This window comes from Genypterus blacodes, unplaced genomic scaffold (genome assembly GCF_046128005.1).
Source record: "Genypterus blacodes isolate CSIRO-AG114 ecotype Tasmania unplaced genomic scaffold, CSIRO-AGI_Gbla_v1 ptg000058l_1, whole genome shotgun sequence".
Lineage (NCBI taxonomy): Eukaryota > Metazoa > Chordata > Actinopteri > Ophidiiformes > Ophidiidae > Genypterus > Genypterus blacodes.
In genome coordinates this window covers 5,102,898-5,125,640 of record NW_027466870.1, presented here as the reverse complement: position 1 = coordinate 5,125,640, position 22,743 = coordinate 5,102,898, and the positions used below count along the sequence as shown (strand labels likewise).

At 45.9% G+C, this 22,743-nt stretch overlaps 5 protein-coding genes across 5 annotated transcripts in view; 2 read left to right on the top strand and 3 right to left on the bottom strand.

The window, feature by feature from the left end:
• glis1b (GLIS family zinc finger 1b) overlaps nucleotides 1–5,171 on the top strand; it is a 60,100-nt gene extending 54,929 nt beyond the window's left edge. Inside the window, exons 8-10 of the mRNA XM_076153125.1 lie at nucleotides 3,321–3,460; nucleotides 4,320–4,475; nucleotides 4,637–5,171. Coding sequence (XP_076009240.1) covers nucleotides 3,321–3,460; nucleotides 4,320–4,475; nucleotides 4,637–4,773 — 433 coding nt within the window. The 3' untranslated portion in view covers nucleotides 4,774–5,171. The remainder of the gene's footprint in view (nucleotides 1–3,320; nucleotides 3,461–4,319; nucleotides 4,476–4,636) is intronic.
• Nucleotides 5,172–5,799: 628 nt separating this feature from the next.
• On the bottom strand, nucleotides 5,800–9,241 carry elovl8b (ELOVL fatty acid elongase 8b). Its single transcript, XM_076153442.1, has 8 exons — nucleotides 9,052–9,241; nucleotides 8,875–8,937; nucleotides 7,946–8,133; nucleotides 7,592–7,672; nucleotides 7,334–7,390; nucleotides 7,127–7,241; nucleotides 6,324–6,451; nucleotides 5,800–6,244 (listed from the first exon to the last, which is right to left on the bottom strand). The coding sequence occupies exons 2-8, from the start codon at nucleotides 8,930–8,932 to the stop codon at nucleotides 6,080–6,082; spliced, it is 792 nt and encodes a 263-aa protein (XP_076009557.1). The 5' UTR covers nucleotides 8,933–8,937; nucleotides 9,052–9,241; the 3' UTR covers nucleotides 5,800–6,079.
• Nucleotides 9,242–10,043: 802 nt separating this feature from the next.
• Nucleotides 10,044–14,028, bottom strand: mutyh (mutY DNA glycosylase). Its single transcript, XM_076153167.1, has 15 exons — nucleotides 13,888–14,028; nucleotides 13,428–13,555; nucleotides 13,220–13,259; nucleotides 13,065–13,138; nucleotides 12,940–12,981; nucleotides 12,779–12,850; nucleotides 12,466–12,579; nucleotides 12,200–12,297; nucleotides 11,906–12,050; nucleotides 11,676–11,757; nucleotides 11,356–11,538; nucleotides 11,127–11,270; nucleotides 10,884–11,038; nucleotides 10,357–10,407; nucleotides 10,044–10,256 (listed from the first exon to the last, which is right to left on the bottom strand). Exons 1-15 carry the CDS (start codon nucleotides 14,006–14,008, stop codon nucleotides 10,125–10,127), a joined length of 1,581 nt encoding a protein of 526 aa, XP_076009282.1. The 5' UTR covers nucleotides 14,009–14,028; the 3' UTR covers nucleotides 10,044–10,124.
• Nucleotides 14,029–14,363: 335 nt separating this feature from the next.
• On the bottom strand, nucleotides 14,364–15,499 carry armh1 (armadillo like helical domain containing 1). The gene is made up of 4 exons (XM_076153124.1): nucleotides 15,294–15,499; nucleotides 14,967–15,035; nucleotides 14,713–14,879; nucleotides 14,364–14,581 (listed from the first exon to the last, which is right to left on the bottom strand). Exons 1-4 carry the CDS (start codon nucleotides 15,497–15,499, stop codon nucleotides 14,364–14,366), a joined length of 660 nt encoding a protein of 219 aa, XP_076009239.1.
• Nucleotides 15,500–15,872: 373 nt separating this feature from the next.
• dmap1 (DNA methyltransferase 1 associated protein 1) lies at nucleotides 15,873–20,710 on the top strand. Its single transcript, XM_076153168.1, has 10 exons — nucleotides 15,873–16,392; nucleotides 16,595–16,683; nucleotides 16,791–16,986; nucleotides 17,081–17,239; nucleotides 17,325–17,492; nucleotides 17,653–17,838; nucleotides 18,125–18,196; nucleotides 18,824–18,896; nucleotides 19,133–19,485; nucleotides 19,582–20,710. Exons 1-10 carry the CDS (start codon nucleotides 16,297–16,299, stop codon nucleotides 19,639–19,641), a joined length of 1,452 nt encoding a protein of 483 aa, XP_076009283.1. The 5' UTR covers nucleotides 15,873–16,296; the 3' UTR covers nucleotides 19,642–20,710.
• Nucleotides 20,711–22,743: the final 2,033 nt, after the last annotated feature.

The following is a 22,743-nucleotide window of genomic DNA, read 5'->3' as shown; positions in this document are numbered from 1 at the left end:
AAGTGGTCAGTCACTCATTTTGTGGTCTTTATTCAGTAATGTATTCCGTTAACCTTCGATAGGAACACTTAAATTCAAATAAGATTCAGACGATTTGCTGCCAAGTCTGCAAGGCGGGCGCTGATTCCAGAAGGATTGTGAGGAACAGTTATCTCTCTGGGAGTAGCGAGGAGCTTCCAGGTTCCCGAAATTATCCTAAGCCCTGCCTGTGCTGTTCACACTGGGCCTGCAGGGCTGGCTTAGCTTTAGCTTAGCTTGAGTCGGTACGCTGCAGTCTGGCTCTCAAGCGCAGCTTCAGCTCGCTAACCAGAACCAGAAGCGTTCCCACCGACGTGGGCCAAAGAAGACCCTGCCATCAATCAGTGGGGCTTAATGTCGGGCTACAAAGGGGGAGAGATGAGAGGGTGTTTGTGGGGATTGTGTAGCACAGAGTCTGATCCCTCGATTCCCGAGCGGGGCAGATGTTGCAGGTGAGAGAAGACGAACGAGGAGCAGTGCAGGTCTGCTCATGAATCTTCAGTTTCCTTTCCATCCCATCATGCATCCATTCAAACAGATTACCAGGCCTGCTGCTCTCCGTCAGCACGAGAGTGAAACTTTTACCTGGAAATTCAGTCGTGATCCGGCGTTTAGGTCATCGCTGCTTGTGTCACAGGAATTCAGCTCATGTTCTCTGGGCTGTTGTGGCTTTAATGCAGACTGTCCAGTTAGGAATGCACTTTTTGTCTCATCCCTCTGAGTCCAAGGTTGAGTCATGAACTTCACTGTTGATCCCAATCTCGTTCCCACAATGATGCGAGCTTAGAGAATCTCACAGAGCCGATTGGAGTCACTGGGCTGAGTCCAGTACAGTGAGAGGCCTTTAACACTGCACTGTCTCACTGAACTCTCTATGCTCTTTTTAAACCCTCGACCCTTTCAGAATTTATAAAAACTTAGTCCATCACTCACCCTAAAATCCCCTCCAACTCTACCTTCATGAATCACGGGTCAAAGGTCAAATCATTCTCTGGTTGCAGAGGGACAGGAGTGGGTGGGCCGACTGGAAAAAGTTGGTAAAGCAGAGCAGGACAGGATGGTCAGCCGAGAAGAGAACCAGGGGGAAGATTTATCTAGAATATGAAAGATTCCCCTCATACTTTGAGCTTGAGCAGCGAGCTAGCTGGAGAGCGGAGCGAGCAGGGCCGCGGGCAGCTGGCAGTGATTAGCTTATGATTCACTTTAGCTGCACATAGAGGCAGCTTGTAAAAATATGAACAGTATAACTGTTTCCTGAGTTTGTGCTGACAGCAGCTCCTGGGGGAATACTGCTCTCTGCAGGAACACATGGCCATGCTATGGGCCTGTGCCAACCCATGGATTAGCTACGCTCGCTAACGACAAGCTTCTCCAGAGCTGGACTAACACAAGGTGCTACACACATGACACACTGACAAGGCGCCCAGAAGGTCATATTTGACTGTGAGTTCTAGAGAGGCAGCCCGAAGCCTCTATGTACTGCAATTAAATCACTTTTGAAGCGACAGCTAGAAGCAATAAGAGCAAAACCTCCAACCTGCTGTTTGCCCTGAAGGCATCGTTGCTATCACCTAATGTCACATGGTATTAATGTGTGACTCCTGTTGAGACTTTTAAGTGTTTGAGTGATCGATTGGTCATCTAAAGTAGATTTTGCAGCCTCGTTTTTTACCAATCCCTTCCTTCTTGTAAGAAAGTGATGAGCAGAAAAAGACAAACTGGGGCAAAAACACAACTTCCTCCTCCACAGAAGCTATTTGGAATATCCCACATCCTGAATTAGTTCTAAGCCGTTTGTAATGATCTCCGTTTAAATTGGCGGAAAAAAACATCCGCCTGAAACCGTCCTACAACTCACAGATACATCCTCAGCAAACGTTTGCAGCTTCTTGTGCGTCCTTTAACGTCTCACTTCATCTGCTGCTCCCCTGCCAAATGTCCTGCATGAGAGCGCTGCCAGCTACTGAGTGCTGGGTGGTACGTGCCAGGTATAAGTCCCTCATACAAGGAGGAGTAGGTCATACAGTCCACTCCCGCCAGGCCATCACGGAGCAGTCTGCTGCTTCCAACAACACTCTGTCATCACATTCATACGGCCCTTAGTGCAAACCATATGCACCGCGGCAGTTTATGTGTTGGCATTCCTGATATGCAATCATGAGAGGTCACTAAGTAGCTGTTGAATATTTGAGGAATTCTAAAGGCACGTCTGCTGGAGCGCATTGTTGTTTCCTGAAGTTAATGTGAGGCATTAAATCATTAAGTCGTTTTGAGTGTGTTGATACACACATACAGTACACATGAGGCTGATTATATTCCATCATTACCATTTATACGATGATAAAATAGAAACAAAACACATCTTAATCATCTTCATAGAAATGGGTGTGATGTTCTGCAGAGCCTGGTCTCACGCTCATGCACACTTTTCCTTCCTCCTTTTCTTCTCACTGCACACTGGATCACATTCATTCAATTTTGTGAGTGAGGGTGAAACAATGTTGGCCCGAGTGTAACTCTGAATCCTGCATGTGCCCGCTGCTGGTCTGACCTGAATTTATCACCAGTTAGTCGGTTTTCTTTCCTGCGGTTTTCCGAATGCAGAGGCTGGAGAGAACTAGCCAGTGTGCTTCATTTACATATTACTCTGGGCCTGGCAGAACTTACTTGAATCAATTTGAAGTTTATGTGCCCGAGCAAAACAAAATGGATTTGCCACAGCTGTGGTCAAATGTAGTAAGTGTATCCAACGGCATGAAGCGATCAATATGGCGGGGGGCGGGGGACGAAAGCCAGTGTGGAAACCTCGCTCCTTCTCCAGGCTGTGAGATTTCACCAGGTCACAAACATGTCGAGTTAATTATTCCTTCTTTCAAAAGTCTGCAGTGTAAACACAATCGCGCTCTCTTACTCTCTACATCACAAAGTTTGGGGTTACTGCAATGATGGGTGGCGGCGTGCATGCGTGTGTGTGTGGGGGGGTGGTGGGGGTGAGGGCGTCGGTTTCACTTGAATGCACACTCTGGTGTTTGTTGACTTAAGATCATAATATGTGGTAGGAGGACGATTACGTGTGGGGAGCCTAAGTTTCCACACGCCTGGACTGTTTCTTTTGTGTGTTTAGGATCGCTAACTGCTCCACTGGGTTTGTTGGATCATGTGGTTAGTGCGCCGTCATGTAGCTACAGCTTTGATTGCTATGTCATAATGCATGACCATTTTTTATTGAGAAATTCAGACGAGTCTACAAAGTCTTATACATTCAGAGCTCTCAATGTTTTTTTCTCTCCCTCCCCCCTCAGTGTGTCAGGTCCCCTCCTGTCTCCAGGGATGAAGGGGACAGGGACGCCTCCTCCCCCTCCTCCTCCGCTGGAGAAACAGCACGTCCACCCTCACCACAAGTCTTACTCTCACTATCACCACCATCAGTCTGCCAACGATGGTAAGGCCAACATCTGGCTGGAGTGTAACCCAACTGATCTTGTTAACTGTTCCTGGAATTCAAAGATCTGCGACGGAATGCGTTCTAAATCGAGCATCTTGACATTTTCCTCCTAACATACGGCCCATCTATTCCCTGTATCATTCTCTATCACATACACTGTGCCAGATAGCTTGAATATAGCTTCTGTTGTCTCTGAACCTCTCGTCATCATTTCAAACCTTTTTGCCTTCTCAGAGCCACATGAAAGGACTCAAAAGAGAGGAAGTTGTCTCTTAAAACAGTGATACAGCCCTGTGGCTCTGTCAAAGAGCTTTTAGCACAGAAAGAGATCGGAGCCGTAGAGACAGAGTGGGGAAAACCACATGCCGGAAGCCTTTTCCCTGTGCTGAATTAGCCAACTAAATGCTGGCTCATGTATTCAGCTGTCTCTCAGCACCCTAACATGGCAGGCTCAGCTGTCACTCGCAAGCCTTTTCCTAATGCCTTAAACACTGTTTTCCCTGTTAAAGATCTACACATGGACGTCTCTGTAACCACGCTGTGGTCAGGGAGTTGCGTAAAAGTGCTCCAGGAAAGCCTGCTTTCCCATTATTGTGACTCCTGTGGTCGTTTCTGAGTACAAACTGAGATGATGGGGACAAATGTTACATACTATGGTACTGGCAGACGCTGCACAGGCACAAATATAGCATTGTCATAATTTGAAGTCCATATTCAGGTTTCAACTTGGTGCAGCAGAGGTTGACCTTGGAAACACAATCGTCCATAGATGTTGGTGGAAGTGTATCAAGTTTTGTTTCTATTTTTCTCTTATTTTCCTTCTCCCTGCTCCCCTGCATTCTCCCTCATTCCTCAGACTACCAGGGCAGCTTTCAGAGCTGCTTCCATTTTGGAGACTCCTACAGAATGGAGCAGACAGTCAGCGGCGTCCACGTCCCTGCTGATTCTCACGCCTACGCTTCCCATCAACACAATGGCTTCCACATGTCTGCCAGCAACACTGCCTCTGCAGGTGAGGCCGAGCACTTGTTTGCTTTCATTGATCTAACGCCGCAGTGCCGATATGATCGCACAACACATCGCTGCAAAGCATTGTAAAGATTATAATAAGTGGAGCCAATAATTTTGTCAAAATGATGTGACACGGTGCACTTAATCATGTTCACATTCCAGGCTTCAGCTTGACCCAGGAGCTCCAAGGGGGTGTAGGATGCCAGTTCTCATCAAGCCCAGAGGAAAGCATTTTCTTCCAGGTGGGCAGCTTTGACCGTAGCCTGAGCCACATGTCCTCTGTCTACACAGAGACATAGAGCAACACTGGATCAGGGCACATTCACCACACTTACTCTCTAATCTTCAATCCAACGCGTTCCACAAGCATCTAGTTGCCGTTTTGTATTTTCATACAATGCATTGGTGGAGTAGTAACGTGGATCAACATAACATTACAATTTATATTGGTGCACTTTTCACATACAGCAGCATGATAAAAACCTTTGCCATAGAGATTAAATTGACATAAATCAGCATTAAGAGTTGTTGTTCGACTTTCCTGACATTATCTGAAAGGTCGTGGTGCAAACTGAACCCATCCAATTCCCCAAGTGAGTACACAGCTTTCAACCAGGTTGAAAGAAAGCCTAGAAAGATTTGTTAATATTACTTTCTCGGACATGAGTCAAAGCATCAATGAGGTCTTTCTTTTGCTACAGCCTGATTTGATTTCAAAGACATGGTTGCAACAGAGGAAGGTGAAGAATGATGATGTCTTATAGCATGTGGCCTCCATTCATTGGAAGATCCTCTGGCTTTACTTCTTATATATAAGTCAGATTCACATTTATTCGCCAAGTACACATCAGGTATGAATAAATTGACTTAAATTCAGTGCATTGGTGCTTAGATGTGCACACAGCGTTCACCTGAGGACAAAGCATACATACTGAAGCCTCTCTATACACGATTCACACAAACTCTCAGTGCCCCCTCGGCCCTCTTGTGCTTTTTCGTGCTACTCTACATCTTTCAATCGGTTTTAGACTGAAGTGTAGAATAAAAGTATATCATTTTGCTGTGTTGTTGTAGCAGTGGAAAATATGTTTGCATTTCTTAATTTGTTGTTAAGTGTTTTTGTTTTTTTTTGCTTTTGGCTTTGTGTCTGAGAATACTGCAGAGGTGAAACCAACATACTTTATTATGTGTATAAAATGTACAGTTTGTTTAAAAACAATCATTTGAATGTTTGTCATTTCTCAATTTCAGAAATAAATAATTGTACAATCACGCAGTGTGGCTTGTGTATTTGGCACTCTGTTTAAAACACAAAAAGAATGGACTCGAATCCTTCACGTCATTTATTAATTATAAATGTGTATAAAATAGTTTAATGTACCATGAATGAATTGAAGTTCCAGTCTGCAGCTTGACCTACAGGGGGCGAAGTGCAGCCCAGGGACACAACCTTACTGTGGACACATTGTGCCCTCTAGTGGACACTGGAAAACACTGCTGGTATAGAGAACCATTCGCCATAGAAGCAGCCGGTTTGGTCACATTGTTGCTGACAGCACCTCTGGTAGAGCCACAGAGTGTGTGACTGAGCCTCATTACCAGCTCTCACTTCTGTTTCTTCTTGTTGAGGTAGCTCTGATAGTAGAAGTTACTGAAGAGGATGATGAGAGTGAGGCAGTAAGCACACACCACCATGTTCATGGCGTCGGGGTAATTGCAGTCTGCAAACAGGTTGTAGCCCGTGTGGATGATGAACATCACAAACTGCACCTGGAAAGGCAGAAATGTCACGTTTAACTAGTGCGCGTTCCCTTTATTGCTGATTCCCGTCTGGGCTGAAGTCACTCACCAGCTGCAGAGACGTGAGGTAGCGTTTCCACCACAGGTACTTCTGCATGTGAGGCCCGAGTGCAGCCAGGCCGTAGTAAGAGTACATCACCACATGGACAAAGGTGTTGACCATGCCGATGAAGAATGCTGCACAATGAGCAATATAAAAACATGTCCATTAGATCGTCAGCATGAAGATCCTTTTAACCAACCAGGCAGACAGGAAGAAGAAGAGACAAATTCACTCCAAGTCAACTTTACTTAAATAGTTGATTGGATTGAGCAAGAGAGTAAATTGAAGCATAAGTTCATGTTCACCCCAAACCACACGAGTCCCACTGTGTGTGTGTGTGTGTGTGTGTGTGTGTGTGTGTGTGTGTGTGTGTGTTAGTGAGCTATCCAGCTAGTTTAGTGTTATTGTGTGAGGTTCACAGATCTCCTCAACTGAGATTTCTTTGCCACAAATTTATCACCATGGAAAATCTGTGGCATTCGGTTTGTGGCGCTCAAAGCAGAAGAACATTTCTCAACAGTGGCATCATTTTCCAAAAACAAATTCCCAGTTCTGACTGAGAAGTATGTTGTTATCCTCCGGTAGAGATGATTGAAAGTGAACAGAGCTCACAGCGAGCGTCTGTGCTGGGATTTCATGGGCACCGCAAACCAATCGCCTTCACCACCATTGTCTTTGAGTCTCAGCAGAAGCTTTATTGACAAAATTCTCGTCAATCTGAAACTTGCTTGGATAGGGAAAGTGAGAATGTTTGTGTGATTTGGATGATATGATCTGTAGAGTAGGAAGAGACAGGAAGCTGAACTTACACTGCCCTCCTGCCACATATTTGACTCCTGACCACCAGTTGAAGATCATGGTAGCATGGTGATACACGTGAAGGAACGTCAGCTGGTTGTTCTTCTTCCTTAGGATGAAGAAGACCTGCTCATTGGGTGGGCGGAAGAGAACTGTTAGAAGTTGTAAAGAGATGTACACCTGTGAATTTCAAAGTTATATAGATTATAAGACTTTACCGTGTCAATGAGCTCTATAACCTTGGAGAAGAAAAACCACCAGCACACATTGGCCATCTAAAGGGAGGCAAGCATGAGCAAAGTCATGTTTAATATGCATGAAGGGAAGGAAAGGAATGATCAGTTGGAAAATAATTCTGCGTTAATGATTAGATTATGCAACTGTGAGTTATTTGTGTCACACATACAAGAGGGTTTTCCTCCACATGGTGACTGGTGGAGAGGTGAATAAATTTATGATCTTGGACGCTTGCTTACCCTCATCGCCAGTGGGCTGGTGCTGTAATCTACAGGCTGACACAGGTAGCTGTAGTTTGACAACCAGGAAGTGACCAAGAACTGCAAATATTAAAAAACTGCTTTAATTTAAAAACTATGAAGGTCCTGAACAAAATACGGTTTGAATTGGAAATTGTGTTGAAACTGCAGCACCTTTGAGTTAGGTGGTCTCTGCTAGTCAGCCCTTGTACTATCACAAAACAAACATTATCAGAAACATAAATACCAGGGCTGAGATAACAGAACACAGACTAACCTGACAGGTTATAAGATCACAGCTTGATGCTTTCAAAACAGAGCCAGCGAGGTAATGACAAGGTAACACACACACACCTCATGGAACATATAGGCAGAGAGGCCAACCATGGCGAAGTTGTAAACAATGAGGAAAGCTTTCAGGTCAACCGGTTCCCTGTGTTTCATCAGCCGGGGGCCGGCCCACACCACCCCGAGGTAACCCAGGAAGATGACTGACACGGGGACAGGGGAGTAGACCAGCAGCCAGGGGTCCGTCCTCTTGTCTGGAATATAAAGAAGCTCTGTGTTGGTGATGTTCTCTGCAAATCTGTGTTCTTGACAATGTTTTGGTGGAACGACAGAATAGACAGAATATCCATGTGAATACGTTTTTATAAACACTGTCAAGCATGTATGAGTGTAAGGAAAAACCTTTACGACTAAGTCATTTTATTATCAACTATTGTTCTTTGTCTGCACATGAAAAGCTGTTTGTCCTTTCCTCTTCATCTTAGATAACTCAAAGCAGCAGTTGAGCATTTGTGCCGTTTTGTAAATTTAAACCAAAACTAGAGAGCGGTGATCCATTAAAGCGTAAAATGTGTATTAATATGCACTTGAGGAGCAGAAAAGATGTGGCTTTGTGCGTCTGTTTGGGTCCCTGTTCCCCCCTCCAAGTCTGGCACCCGGTCCCTGCATGTGTTCTCTGCTTAGTGAAATGTAACCAGATCATATAATTCTCTTTAAAGTGCCATTGTGGCGAACCATGTGACTTGTGCCGTCAGTGTGAGAGCCACAAAGCACTTATTGTGAAGGAGAGGACTGATATGCACATCTGCAGAACCACACACACACACACACACGCACACACACACACAGATGCCAGTTTGCCTGTGGTTCTGCTCTACAAACATACAAGAAACAGATATGAATGTCCTGTAACCCTACAATAAGGCACTTTAATAGCAAAATGATGAGCGTGAAGTTGAAGTTAGTGTCATCAGTGGAATAAGCAGGAACATTACCTCCATTATCCACGATCCTCTGGTGCAGCGACAGGACGCTTTGCCAGGCAGAGGCCATTTCTTCTTCAACCATAGAAGCAAAAGAATCAAAGAAAAGAGAGTTTTAAACTTTGCAGAAACTCTCTAAACAAATCACAACGCCTTTAAAGATCAACAAGTCAATTCACTGAAACTCACTTTGCAGACGTCACAGTAACGTGGAGACGAGCAGCTACGGGACAACCTTTGTTCAGCTGGCAGCTAATGGACCAGAGTAACGGCAGTCACCGCAGAATACCCGCCGACATTTGCTCCACACAGTTACGCAAGAAGATTCCAGCTGATGGACTGAAGATTAGTCCACTTCCTGATCGTCCTCACGCACTAAGCCCGTCACAGCCCCGCGGTACGAGCAAGGCCCGGCCGGCAGCGCCCCCTATCGCCGGTGGCTGGAACACGTGCCTGTATATGTGAGGGTGTGTGTTTATACAGTGTGTGTGTGTGTGTGTGTGGATTTTAAGATTGTTCAGAAAAGGGTTTAGTTTGTGGAGCTTTGGGATGTTGATTGTAATCTAAGTGCGCTTATCACAGCCGCAGTCCCGCGGTTTTCCTTAAACCCCATTTCCATGTCTATCCGTGGAATTAATACACTGTAAAGAATCCCATCTCCAACTTTACTTGACACTGTTTGAAAAGAGATGTCTGTGGTTTGTTGTGACACACAGATGGATGGAAATGGGGAAAAGCCTCCTTTGAGCATCTTGGAAAGAAAGACTTCAATGTATCAGTCTGTGGAACAAACACTTTGTTTTGAAATGTGTTCCAATCTGGTGTTGAAATGTGGTGAGTGTGAAGGCCACACGATCGCAGCCATATGATTGACTTCACTTTCATACTGGTGAAGTGACCTCCTCTGTCCTGTAGATGAGGCTTTGTCATGTATGAAGAAGTAATCAGTCAACCCTCTTGAATTGAAGCAGCAGCAGGAAGCATATTAGCTGTTCTCACTATGCAAGCGTACAGTTTACTTTAAAACTATGAGGAGCTTTTTGATATTCTGGTGAAAAGGTACACACAAGGCAGGAGTGTGTGTGTTTTCAATGACGGTGATGAGGAAAGCTTGATGTCCATTTTTTAATACCATGTCATAGAAAAACGAACTCCTTATTGTGATAAAAACACGATAAAAACATGATTGATTACATTTTAGTAAAACAAATATTACAGTGTTGCATGTAAAACAAGTCCCTTTGTATGATGCAGCGTTGTAGTCAGGTTTCCTGTTTCAGAGTCTTGAAGAAGGAGCTGAGGCTGAGCTGTTTGCCTCCACTCACTCCTGTCTGTCTCGACTTCTCCTGTTTCTTGTCCTTCTTTGCACCGGCATGTTTCCGTCTCTTTCCATCCTGTGTGAGACGAGCAGAAACAAATGACACAGCTGACACCAGTTATTTCCGCAGTGCAAGTCACAGTCACGGCACATTATCAAACGGAAAAACCACTCGCCTTTGAAGTTTCATCCTCTTGCCTCGCCACAGAGTCGTAAAGCTTCACAATCTGTGGGAGAGTGGACATGTTGATCTCTTTCATGACACAGATTACAGATGTGGGCAGTTATCACATCTCTGTGAGCTTGGCTTATTTTAACACAAAACAAGAGATTTAACCATATTTGCCAGTGAGCACAAGTTAAGGGCTGCTGTCTGAATCTACACTGTCAGTTCAGGAGGAAGAGCTGAGTCGTTTAAGATGATGAAGAGTGTTGTACTTTGGGGCTGCTAAGTGTTTTGATTAAATCCTTTATATGTGATGTGAGTCAAACAGAGTGATGTTGTAGAATATGATGAGTTGACAAGTGAAGGAGATGGCTGGTAAGTTGTGCCTGCCCCCTACTGGAGAATGAGGAGAAGGCAACTGAATTGTTCCAGCTTCTCCCCCTCATATATCTTTAATACTGTATCTGAAATGTTACAATGAAGTGTTATAGATGATGTAATTGGATGTAAAATAAATCAACTGTGAGATCCACGCACCTTTTTGACCCCTGTGGAGACAGCAGCTTCGTGCAGAGCAGATGTGTTGAGCCACTGTGTGTTTTCAGTGTGTGTTTGCGTGTCAGTGCCATCCTTCAGACACACACTGTACACCACGTACGTCTGGTGGATGTGGGAGAAGATATGAACCACCTGCAAGCAGCCAATCAATCACAATCACAAGGCTGCTAAAGAGTGTGTGTGTGTGTGTGTGAATATGAGCGGCAGATGTCACACATAACTCGCCAACAAACTGAATGGTGCTTTCGGTCAAACGGACTCCCAGTATCCTGCCGAGCTCTGCACACAGCGCTCCCTTCTGCTTCATCTCTGTGCTCTCACTCTCCAGCAACAGACTGGGAAACTCCCACATGCCTGCCAGCAATCCTGTCAGACAAACACACAGGTTTATTAATGTATAACTAATTGTATCATCTTGCACTCAGAGTCACAGTTGGCATGCAGCACTGACCTTTGTTTGGTCTCTGTGTGAGCAGGTACTCGTCCTCTCCCGACTCTCCTGATCGGATCGCCACGCAGGTCAGAGTTCTCTCCACCCTGGGCGGCTTCTTCGCTGGCTTTCTGGGGAAGTTCTGAACGCCCAAATCATGATCCCAGGGCTCCGTGGGACACAGCTGACATGTTCCACTGCCCACTGAGGAAGAGGACACCGTCAGAACCACTAAGCAGGATGGACAGCTACATAAGTTCAGGCAAGTAGACCCTCAAGAGTCCAGGTATGATGCAGGGGCTTAATATGATGACAGAGTGAGAAGAATGTGGGACACTTACTGCAGTCTTCTATATCAGGCATCATTGAAGGTTTTTGTTTCCCCAAGAGCTTCTTAGAGTTTTTCTCTTGTTTGATGTTAACCTGCACACACACATACTGGATAAGCAAACTATCACCATAGCAGTGGGGCTGCCAGCAAAACTTTCTGTTTCAATCCAAGGCATTAATGGTCTTCACAAAGTTTACACAGATCAAGTTCAAGCCACAACACTTTTTGTGAGTTCTATACCTTTCTATAGGAGTGGCAGTGAGCCTGTATGGGACACTTGCTACAGAGGGGAGCTTTAGGGGTACAGACTCGTGCCCCCAGCTCCATCATGGCTTGGTTGAAGTCACCAGGTCTCTCGGGGTCCACCAGCATATTAGCAAGACCCCTGAAAGAGTACAGAAGATTTTAGCAACTGTCCAACTAACGCCCTCTCATCATTTACAGCAAATCATAAACAACTAGAATAAACCTAATATTAGTATATTTATTAATATTTCATGTAATTACAGTAAATATTAAGGAGCTCATTCTCACCAAAGTGCCTCTGTCACCACAGGGCTCGTGCTGTCAGCTCCGATGGCCCTCAGGCGACACAGCACACGAATCACGTTGCCATCAACAACTCCAGTTACCTAGGCAAGAGTGGTCATTTTCATCATCATCATCACAGTGTCAACACTTTTGTGAAATATGGCCTATAGCGTGTGTGTGTGTGTGTGTGTGTGTGTGTGTGTGTGTGTGTGTGTGTGTGTGTGTGTGTGTGTGTGTGTGTGTGTCTGTCTGTCTATCTACTGACCAACCTGCCCCAGTGCAATAGATCCTATAGCTGCAGCAGTGTAGCGTCCCACTCCGGGCAGCTGTCTCAGGAGGCTATCAACTGTCTGAGGCATCTCTCCATTTAGCTCTGACACCACCTAAAACAAAACAGATCAGATTCTACTCAGATCTGTTTGCTTCTCACTCTGTAGGAACTAATAATTACAAATAACAGCATGTCACCATGGTAATTACAGCATTAACTTTAGGCGCCATGTCATAAATCTTTGTACTGAAACACACAACTAATGCAGGTTCATGCTGTGTTTGGTGCAGTGAGAGCAAAGTGACTCAGACCTTCTGGGCTCCTTCATGAAGTCTTTTTCCACGGGAGTAGTAGCCAAGGCCGGACCACATCTGGTTCACTTCCTATCCAAGGTTAAAATCAAAAACTTAAATTGGAAAACAAAGTAATTTTGGTCTCACTGTATCATCAATAAAATGCTTTTAGTTATCACCTCTAGCGTAGCAGCTGCCAGATCCTGCAGGGTGGGCCACCTCTGGAACAACGTGATGAAACACACTCAGTGGGATCAAAGTATCAGCAGATGTTCAGTGTTAGGGATCCCTCAGTGTTGCCTACCTTCATCCATTTGTTGTAATAGTCGATCACAGTGGCGACTTGGGTCTGCTGCAACATGATTTCTGAAACCCACACTAAAGAAAGACCAGAAGTGACGTGTAAAAAGCTGTGTGGTGCATTCAAAGACATACTTGGTGATAAGTGCTTCGTCTTACCTGCATACGTCCGGATATTGAGGTCTGGCTCTGTCTTAGCCTGTCAGAAACATACAGCAGGACTATCAGTCATAAGGCATAGTAACAATGACTGATTGTTGTCTGTCTTAGATTTGAATTCCTGTGATATATTATAATTAATGAAACACATGTTATTGTCTAATCATCTTGTTATAAAGCAGTGATATGACTGTGTCATGTTGTTTACCACAGTCCTCCATGGCAGCTCTCGCTTCTCCTCATCATACCAGCTAAGGAGCTGAGACCGCAGCCGCTCCACATCAGCTGGATCATGGAATGTGTGGTATGTGGACGGTGAGGTAGATGGTTCAATCTCTGGTTTCATCGTTTTTACAGACATAGAAGGGAAACGCGTGAGATTACTTTGATAATAAACAGTTAAACAAGGTGACAACTCTGACGTATGCAAACACAAACAGTGTGTGTTGTTTGTTAGTGGGATGTTTGCCACCGTGCACGATCCTGTACTGTTTATTGTTTTTGTAGGACTCGTGTTACACAGTATAGGCGATGCTTTTAATGTGAAAGGCAATGCATCGTATAGGGAATATTAAATGTCCGTCCACATGCCGATTCGTGTTTACGAATCTGTTGATCGTTTCTGAAGTAAAACAACATGTGTGTGTTTGCGTAAGTACATCTTCTACCTTCTTTCGCTGCGGGCTTTGACCTCCTCCGCTTTGTTGTCGCGGTCTGTGTCATTTCCCGCGCAGATCGTTTCCCTCCGTGCATCGCTGATCGTAGCCTGCTCATAGTTAAACTCCACATGTGCTGGAATATGTTTATGATTTCACTGAGCACAGCTCCGCTCCCGCCACATGGAACCGAGGCAGTCAGCTCTCGACCAATGAGCAGGCAGGAAACACCCACTTCCGTCAACAGCATATCCGGTGAGGGAGGTGAAATAGAAGAACTAAAACAAATGTTAAAACGCGCCAAATATGTGTATAAGTCATGATAATATCTATTTGTGATATATTTATAAATAATAAACTTAAATCACTAATGATCTTATGTTATCTTTAAAAAATAAGTAAAAGGCGAAAAATGAAACAAAATGGTCAGATTGTGAGGTAAAGTTAGGTATTTATTGGCATAGTACAGAGAAGGCACAGAAGGCATTCTACAGAGACGTGTCCTGGGGAGGCAGGGTCTGGACGGAGCCGCTCTCCTTTCTGTCAGAGGACACAGCACTGTTTGGCGTGATTGCGTTCAGGCTTTTATGGACTTGGCTTTGATATTTGGGGTTTCCTTTAGACAGGGAATCCAGCAGCATCCACGCTGTCACTTGGATTTCGTCTGCATTTGACTTGGCCATGCATTCTGCTACGGCTCTCACACCTTCAAACAGGAAAAATAAAGGTCAAAGGTCATACATAGGCTCCCTCTGATCCAATCCACTGATCCAGTGGGTCAATGGGGAGATCATTTGCACATTTTAACTCTTTCTGGTTTATGATCTCTAAACGTACCATGGCTTTCACAGATGATCTCTTTGTACTTGCGGCCAGCATTAGAGATTGTGAGCAGGAGCTGCAGAACTTCCGTCTTGTCCTCCTCCTTGCTCTGCGAGCGGCTCAAGATGTCCAGGAGAGTGGGGATGCCTCCATCCTCGAGGAACTCCATTAGGTACTGATCGCTGCAGTGTGTGACAAAGAGAGTCACTGATGAAACTGCATACACAAACATAATGTGTACACATATATGGTCATGGCATCTCACTCACTGGCATGATGCAGAAAGGAAAACCCCAATTGCTTTCAGCTGGAGGCCCAAAAACGTCCCAAACATGTAACTAGTTGTTTGGTGAAGGACTGTGAAAGCAACAGTTTTAACATTAACTATAAACGCACAATTTTTATTTGATAAAGATCTGAATTGTTAACTGCGCATACTGTTGTAGTTTTTTGTAATGAAAAATTGTGTACAGTACAAATCACAACATGCTGCACACTGTGGTTTCTAACACGCATTGTTATATGTCTCTTTTCATTATTACTGCAATAAATATGATGTCATTCTAATGTACAGCCCCTGGATCGATGAAGGATACGTCAGTCTCATCCATGTGGTGAGTCTGGCCAGATAGAGGCTGGCGACCTGCGCAAACTGCAGCTCAAGCTCCACAAACGTCCTCCCGCAGTTTTGGCTCACGAAGGCGCTCAGCATGTGGCCGCGCACCGTCCCGTCGCCTCGGTCCCAGTCTGCGAGGAAGCTCAGCACCTTACCGATGCTCGCCGCTTCCTCCTGCGCGGGCATCGCTGTCCCCTTACACTCGACAACTACAGTTAGTGCGGAAACTGTGTGGAACACTTGTCACATGTAGGTTTGTTGTTGGTTTCCTAGGATATACGCTCCACCCTCTCCTACTGTGTGTGTGTGACGTGTGTGTACAGTTCTCTCTGATTTTTAAATTAATTATTAATGATTAATTATTCTAAAGGGATTAAATAGGGTCAGGATAATTATCACTCAAAATAAATCTACGGGTGCTCAATGAGATGTGTGTAATGTTGTGTTTGTTTATGTTGTGTATGTATATTTATCACAAAACTACAGACTGGACGTGATGAAGTGCATACTTTTTCACGGATTGTTTGTTTCTCTTATCTCGTGTTTAAGGATAGAACTTTGTGCTTCTGTGTTCTTTGTTAAAATAGTCAAGTGATACTGCAGTGCACCGCCAGACCTTACGGGGGCGACAAGTCGAGTAGACTTGCAGCAACGACGTTCGCAACCGGAAATCATAACAGAGAGGCTCGCTAGCGAGCTTGTTGCTACCGGACCTCACAATAGCGTTCACTTTTTTCTATCAAAATCTAAATCTAAATATATTTCACGTGTACAAAACGGCGAAATGACGAATTAAATAGACATATCTAACTAAATATATAATTGCGTGTCCCTTGCGGCGCTGTGAGGTTAAATCAGAAATGCTAGTGTTAGCCCGTAGCTAGGCTTCGTACCCGGCGGACAGTGCAGTGTTATCCGCGCAGGTTTGATTTTATTTACGTTTCACTCTTAAGTAGGAAACCTCAATTTACGACCAAGTAATCATGACTACCGGTGCGGATGTGAGGGACATTCTGGAGCTGACCGGAGGGGAGAATGACGGACCCATCAGCAAGAAAGACCTCATCAACTCAGACAAGGTGAGGATGAAACAGACACACAGACGCACACACACACCCACCCAAGGCGTCTCTGTCTGACACGGGACCACAAATACACACAGATAATCAGTTTGTTGCTCAGAATATCAACCATTCCACCAGCTCCAGTGTTCAGATGCTGGCCTCTTGTGTTTGACAGTTGTACTTATGTTTTGATAACTTTCTCCATCGAATGTCTCAGAAAAAGAAGAAGGCGACAGAGACCCTGACCTTCAAGAGACCAGAGGGGATGCACCGAGAGGTCTACGCTCTGCTGTACTCAGATAAGAAGTACGGCCTTTTTACATTACAGCAGGGTCTGATTAAAAGGTTCAGACCTGGAGTAGCAGCTTGTTGTTTCCTGTTGTTTGAAAGCTCATAGTCCCGTTCCTCCACAGAGACGCTCCTCCTCTGCTGCCCAGCGACACCACGCAGGGCTACAGGACAGTCAAAGCTAAGCTGGGCTGTAAGAAGGTGCGTCCGTGGAAATGGATGCCCTTTACCAACCCAGCTCGCAGGGACGGAGCCATCTTCCACCACTGGCGGCGCGTGGCGGAGGAGGGGAAGGACTATCCCTTCGCCCGCTTCAACAAGGTAGGAAGGACGGCTGTTAGTTATTTTATAATCAAAGGGTTTGTAGTTGTGTGTCCCTCATACTCACACGCTGTATGTTCTGTGTTGTGTATAGACGGTTCAGGTTCCAGTGTACTCGGAGCAGGAGTATCAGATGCATCTCCATGACGACGGCTGGACTAAAGCAGAGACGGACCACCTGTTTGATCTGTGCAAGCGGTTTGACCTGCGCTTCGTTGTCGTTCACGACCGCTACGACCACCAGCAGTACAGAGTGAGTTGCTCAGTCGCTCGCCCCCTCGCTCGCTCTACGTTCAGTCATAATGATGTCACTATAATCCCTCTGTATGTGCTTTCAGAAGCGATCTGTGGAGGACCTGAAGGAGAGATACTACAGCATTTGCGGTAAGCTGACAAAAGTTCGTGCACCTTCAGGGACGGAGCCCAAGATCTACGTGTTTGATGCCGGACATGAAAGACGCCGCAAAGAGCAGCTGGAGAAACTCTTCAATCGCACACCGGAACAAGTTAGTATTTAATTTGGAAGTTCTGTTTTATTGGAAAAGCTAAAGAATGATATCAGACAGTTGGAGAAGGACATTTCAGATTAAAAACAAGCGATCCTGAATCCTGCAAGAAGAAGGTTTGTGAAATATTAACAGTGCACCTCCCCTGTTTTGCCTGCAGGTGGCAGAAGAGGAATATCTCATTCAGGAGCTGAGGAAGATCGAGACGCGGAAGAAGGAGCGCGAGAAGAAGACCCAGGATCTGCAGAAGCTCATCAAGGCGGCTGACAACACTGCAGAGCTGAGGCGAGCGGAGAAGAGAGTCTCCAAGAAGAAGCTCACGCAGAAAAGAGAGACGGAGAAACCGGTATGACACACACACACACACACACACACACACGAAACAAGAATCACAGCACCTGTCCATCATTCATATTGGAGAGAAATTGGCCAGCAAACCAAATCATCTGATTCAGCTCAGTGTTTGTTGTCTTGATATTTTGTGTCACATACTTCATTTTTAAGTGAGCTGTTTAACCTCAAGAGATCATGAGGCCGTTTCATGATTGTCTCAGATGTTGGGCTCCGTGGTGTGTGTGTCACGTTCAGAGAGCTGTCATGTCTGTGTCACTCAGTCCTCTCTGCTTTCACAGACCGTTCCTGAGACGGCCGGCATCAAATTCCCTGACATGAAATCAGCCGTGGTCACGCTGCGCAGCCAGAGGGTGAGTCCAACGCCTAACTCCTCCCATTCAGGACAAAATGAAGCCCGGATATCAGACCTCACACTCCTGATTAGATTAGAGCTCTGAACCAAGGAGGAACGTCCCAAACGTCTTATCAGAACTAGTATAACCTCCAGAAAGTAGAAACCTACTGGAGCAGCTGAGCTATCAGTTCCCCAGCCGGGACAATTTATAGAAATTCATGACCAATAGTGTTGATGTACGAGTGTGTGAGCAAGCGGAGTGTTTGACTTGAGTCGGCGATCTCTCATTAGCACGATGATGATTAATGCTGTTAGTGAGCGGCTCGTATCTGTGAGACTCGGCAGGGGAGACTTATTCATCTACAAGACTGATGAGGAGCCGCCGCTCTGACGCTCTCTATGGAAAATGCATTAGTGCGGCTAAAGGAGTGAAGAGAGTCCCGAAGAACTAATCAGTCAGACAGAGTTCAGTGGATGAAGACATTTTGATCTGGCCCGCTGAAGTGCATTTCATAGGAATTAAAAGCCTCGAGGTGGAGCCGTTTATCCTAATATCTCCTGCAACTTAAGTCAAGGGTGTGTGTGTGTGTGTGTGTGTCTGTGTGTCTGTGTGTGTGTGTGTGTGTGTGTGTGCGTGTTGCAGATGAAAATACCAGGCTCAGTAACCCAGAAGAAGATCAAGGCCATTGAGCAGATCCTGATCGAGCAAGGAGTGGGTGAGTGTGAAATGACCTCAGCAGGCGGCCCAACGTTTCTGTGATTTATAAGCTCTCATATAGAAAGTTTTTACTTTAAAGAGTAAAGTGACCCTCGGCTCTGTCAGATCCTGACTGTTATAACACTTCTGCTTCTTTGTAAATGTATTGTAAAGTGGTTCTGCAGTCATTTAGAGCCGGGTGAGTTTGGATGTAAGGTTTGCTCAGCTTGCCTTTGTTTCCTTCTGTGGCTCCAGATCTCAACCCCATGCCCACAGAGGAGATCGTGCAGATGTTCAACGAGCTGCGTAGCGACCTGGTGCTGCTCTACGAGCTCAAGCAGGCACACAGCAACTGCGAATACGAGCAGCAGATGCTGCGCCACCGCTACGAGGCGCTCCTGAAGGCCGGGAGCGGAGGCGTGTGCGGCGGGTCGGTAGGGTCCTTGATGGCCGCCCTGCCGCTGGGAGGGGAACCCAACGTCAGCAACAGCACAGCCCCGTCCGTCCCAGGGGGAGAAGGACAGGCCTGGCTCAGCACAGACGACATCAAGGTGGAGGCCAAGGAGCAGATCATCGACGTCGTAGGAGCGCCGCTCACCCCGAACTCGGTAAAGATCCAAACCAGATCACTGCTTAGAGTTTAATCATCAGACAAAATGTTTAAATTGTGCACTAATTTTATGAATTTGTCTTCTACATTGCAGCGTAAACGAAGAGAATCAGCGTCCAGCTCGTCTTCAGTGAAGAAGGTGAAGAAGCCTTGATGAGGACGGGTCGACTGGCCGGTGCTCAGTGGAGGACAGAAGACTGTGTGTGTGTGTGTGTTACTCCGGTCTGGACAAGAGACACCGGGGAGTCGGATACAATATGGCTGTTCATGTATGTAGCAGCATCCTGGATCACACACACCAAACACACACACCAAGCACACACACACACACAAGCAATAGATTCAACCTTTTCCAGCTAATGAGCCCGTGCCACCTCTCCAGCCTCGCCCACCATCACTGTGACAAAGGCAGCGGCTGAGTGACATTTCATTCCATTACTGTTCCTCTGCCTGCCCGGGCCTTTGCTCGGCCTCAGATGAGGTGAGATCAACTGTAAATTGCCAGGCTGAGCTAATCGGGACACGGGGGAGAAAGTGGGAAGGAGCCGGTAATTGAAATGAATTGGAATGAAAGAAGAGACTGTAAGAGTCGGAGGATCGCAGGGCCGCTCGGCTCGTTTGGCCAATCGGAGTTTTTTTTGTAGCTTCATCATGCCACAGTGTTTACTGGAAATGTGTTTTTGTATTAGCCTGTAGTGCCGCTCCCCCCAGCATCCCCTGCACCCCCACAACGCTGCTCTCTCTCTCTCTGTCTACCGTCTGCTGGAGTGCTGAAGCTGATCTCTGTCAACCTGTCCTCAGGCGACCTTGAAGATACTTAAAGTCATTGATTGAATAAACCTCATTGTTGTGTTTCCGCCCGTGTGTTATGCAAACTTCATGCCAGCGCAGGAACACGCCGCGACCTTTCACCTCTCAAGTATCCGCCGCTCTCTCTCAGATGAGATCCGACCATAGAGGTAATTAGTGGTGAATACACATTTGCAGTGGAAATTATAGGATCATGACATTCTTACCTTAGCTGTCATTTAAGTTAAGTGACAACTAATGACTTCATTAATATGATAATTAAGCAGTGATCATTCTCAGGTTGGCACAGCCGAGGAAACTTCATTAGGATTTTTCCCCCCATAATATCACTAATTGCATGTCAATTATGTCGTTTAGCCCACTTAGACATTAATTTCTATGCAAATTTCACAGAGAGGTTTGTCTGGCCCTTAAGAAGAGTGTGTGTATGTTACTGCAGTGTGTGTTTCCTTCACTGGGTAACTAAAACATTTAAAATAGAATGCAATCAATTTGTTTTTAGATTTTAATGAAATTTCCCCTGTTTTTGTGTTTTAAAATAAGCTTCAACATTATTCTACATTAACCTTAAAGGATTTGTGAGTTTCTTTCTTTCTCTCAGTTGAATCAATCACAGCACGGAGGCAGGGCCATTAGACGGACACACATTCATCAAAGTAACACGGACCTTCTTGTCGAGTCTGGGAAGTCCGTCATGTGAGCAGAAATATGATAACAAAGCCACTGACCATCAGAACATCTTCATTTACGGCTCTGCTAAGCACTGCAGGTTATGAGAGTGAACCCATCCACACACGCCGGAGGCCCTTTGATTGAGAGAGAGCCGGTTGGAGAAGGCAAGTAAACATGGGCAGAATGGATTCTCTGTGTCTATATTTCATGTTGAAAATTGGCTCATAAATCCAATGGTTTGATCTATGGAACCCATCGTTGCTTGAAAAAACCTGGGTAAATGTGTAATTTCTCCCTTGACAGAACACAGGCGAGAGGCCATCTTTCTTTTGCTTCCTCCTCTCTCTCTCTCTCTCCCCTTCTCGCTCCCTCTCTCCACCGGGCCTACTGCTGGATTAATGCTCTTTCCTCTTCCTCTCTCTCCTTTCATATCTTTCTTTTCATCACCGCTCATCCATTTATCAAATCCGGGCTTCTCTCTCTCTCTCTCTCTCTCTCTCTCTCTCTCTCTCTCTCTCTCTGTCTCAATATCTAACCCCGTCTCCCGTTATATGGCAGGTATGTGGTAAGATGGGCTTGAAGAAGGTGGGAGGTTATTAATAAATACCAGCTCCAATTGAAAATAGGTGGGCAACATGCATCACCGGCCACATGTGGATGATAAAGACCCCCGGCAGCTTCCCTCTAGATCCTGGGCTCCCTGGGTGTACATTCAGCAACACTGATGTGAAAAGCATGAGGCAGAACAGCATGGCGGAGTGTCTTATAATGTGTGTGTGATGGCATTGAGATGGGATCTCTTTATCAAGCCCGGGCTGAGGCTTTAATCACAGCCTAAGAGGTGCGCTGGCTGTTTATCATAATTGAACTGTATCCAGGCTAATCGCAGGCATACGTCACTGTCGAGGGGGGGGGGGGGGGGGTCATCGGGCCGCACCAGGCCGGCGACAGCGGCGCCGGTGATTGAACACACAGTTAAGAGAAAAGATGTGCGGTGAGGGACATGAGACAGGAAGAGGCAGGTAATAGCAGATGTGATAGAACCCTGTTCAAATACATCTTGCCTTGAGGTAATCGCTGATGTGACAATGATTGGATTGCTGATGCTTTCCTTTCCCAGGCGCGGCGCTTTATACTTATCATGTCACATACAATCACTGATTACTTCAAGGGAAAGAGGCGCAGGAGGAGCAATAGGAGTGTGAGGACAGGGGGGAGCCAGCCTGATACTTTTCTTCACAAGATCGGGATTGAACACTTATTATAAAGGCTGGAGCGAGTCTCCAAAACAGACCTTCAGCTATACACACACACACACACACACACACACACACACTCTCATTGCTGCGTCGCCCTCTTTGACTTTCACCTCCTCCAGTTTCTAGGTCACCTTGAGGGAGAAAACTTTTAATCATTGTTCCAGATCAAATTCACCTGTGTGCCCTGTGGGACCCTGAGCCGCCTCACACACAGAGGAGGGGGGTCCAAACCGGGGGTCAGAGAATCTCCCGTGCCTGCAGGGCCGGACAGTGGAAGTCATTTCCACTGGATTCTTTTTGCTTGTGGGAGTGGGGGGGGGAGGGAGGAAGAGGACTGCTACAAACGCAAACCCAATCACTGGTGCTAAGCAGTGCTTACAGCGAGGCATTAACCCCTCTGTCCACTCTCCACATGAACGCCCCGAGGGTAGGGAGGTACAAGAGAGTGGAGAGGAGTGGAGAGGAGGGACTGGGACTGGGGACTAAATCTAGACTTCCTATTCCCTCTGACTCGG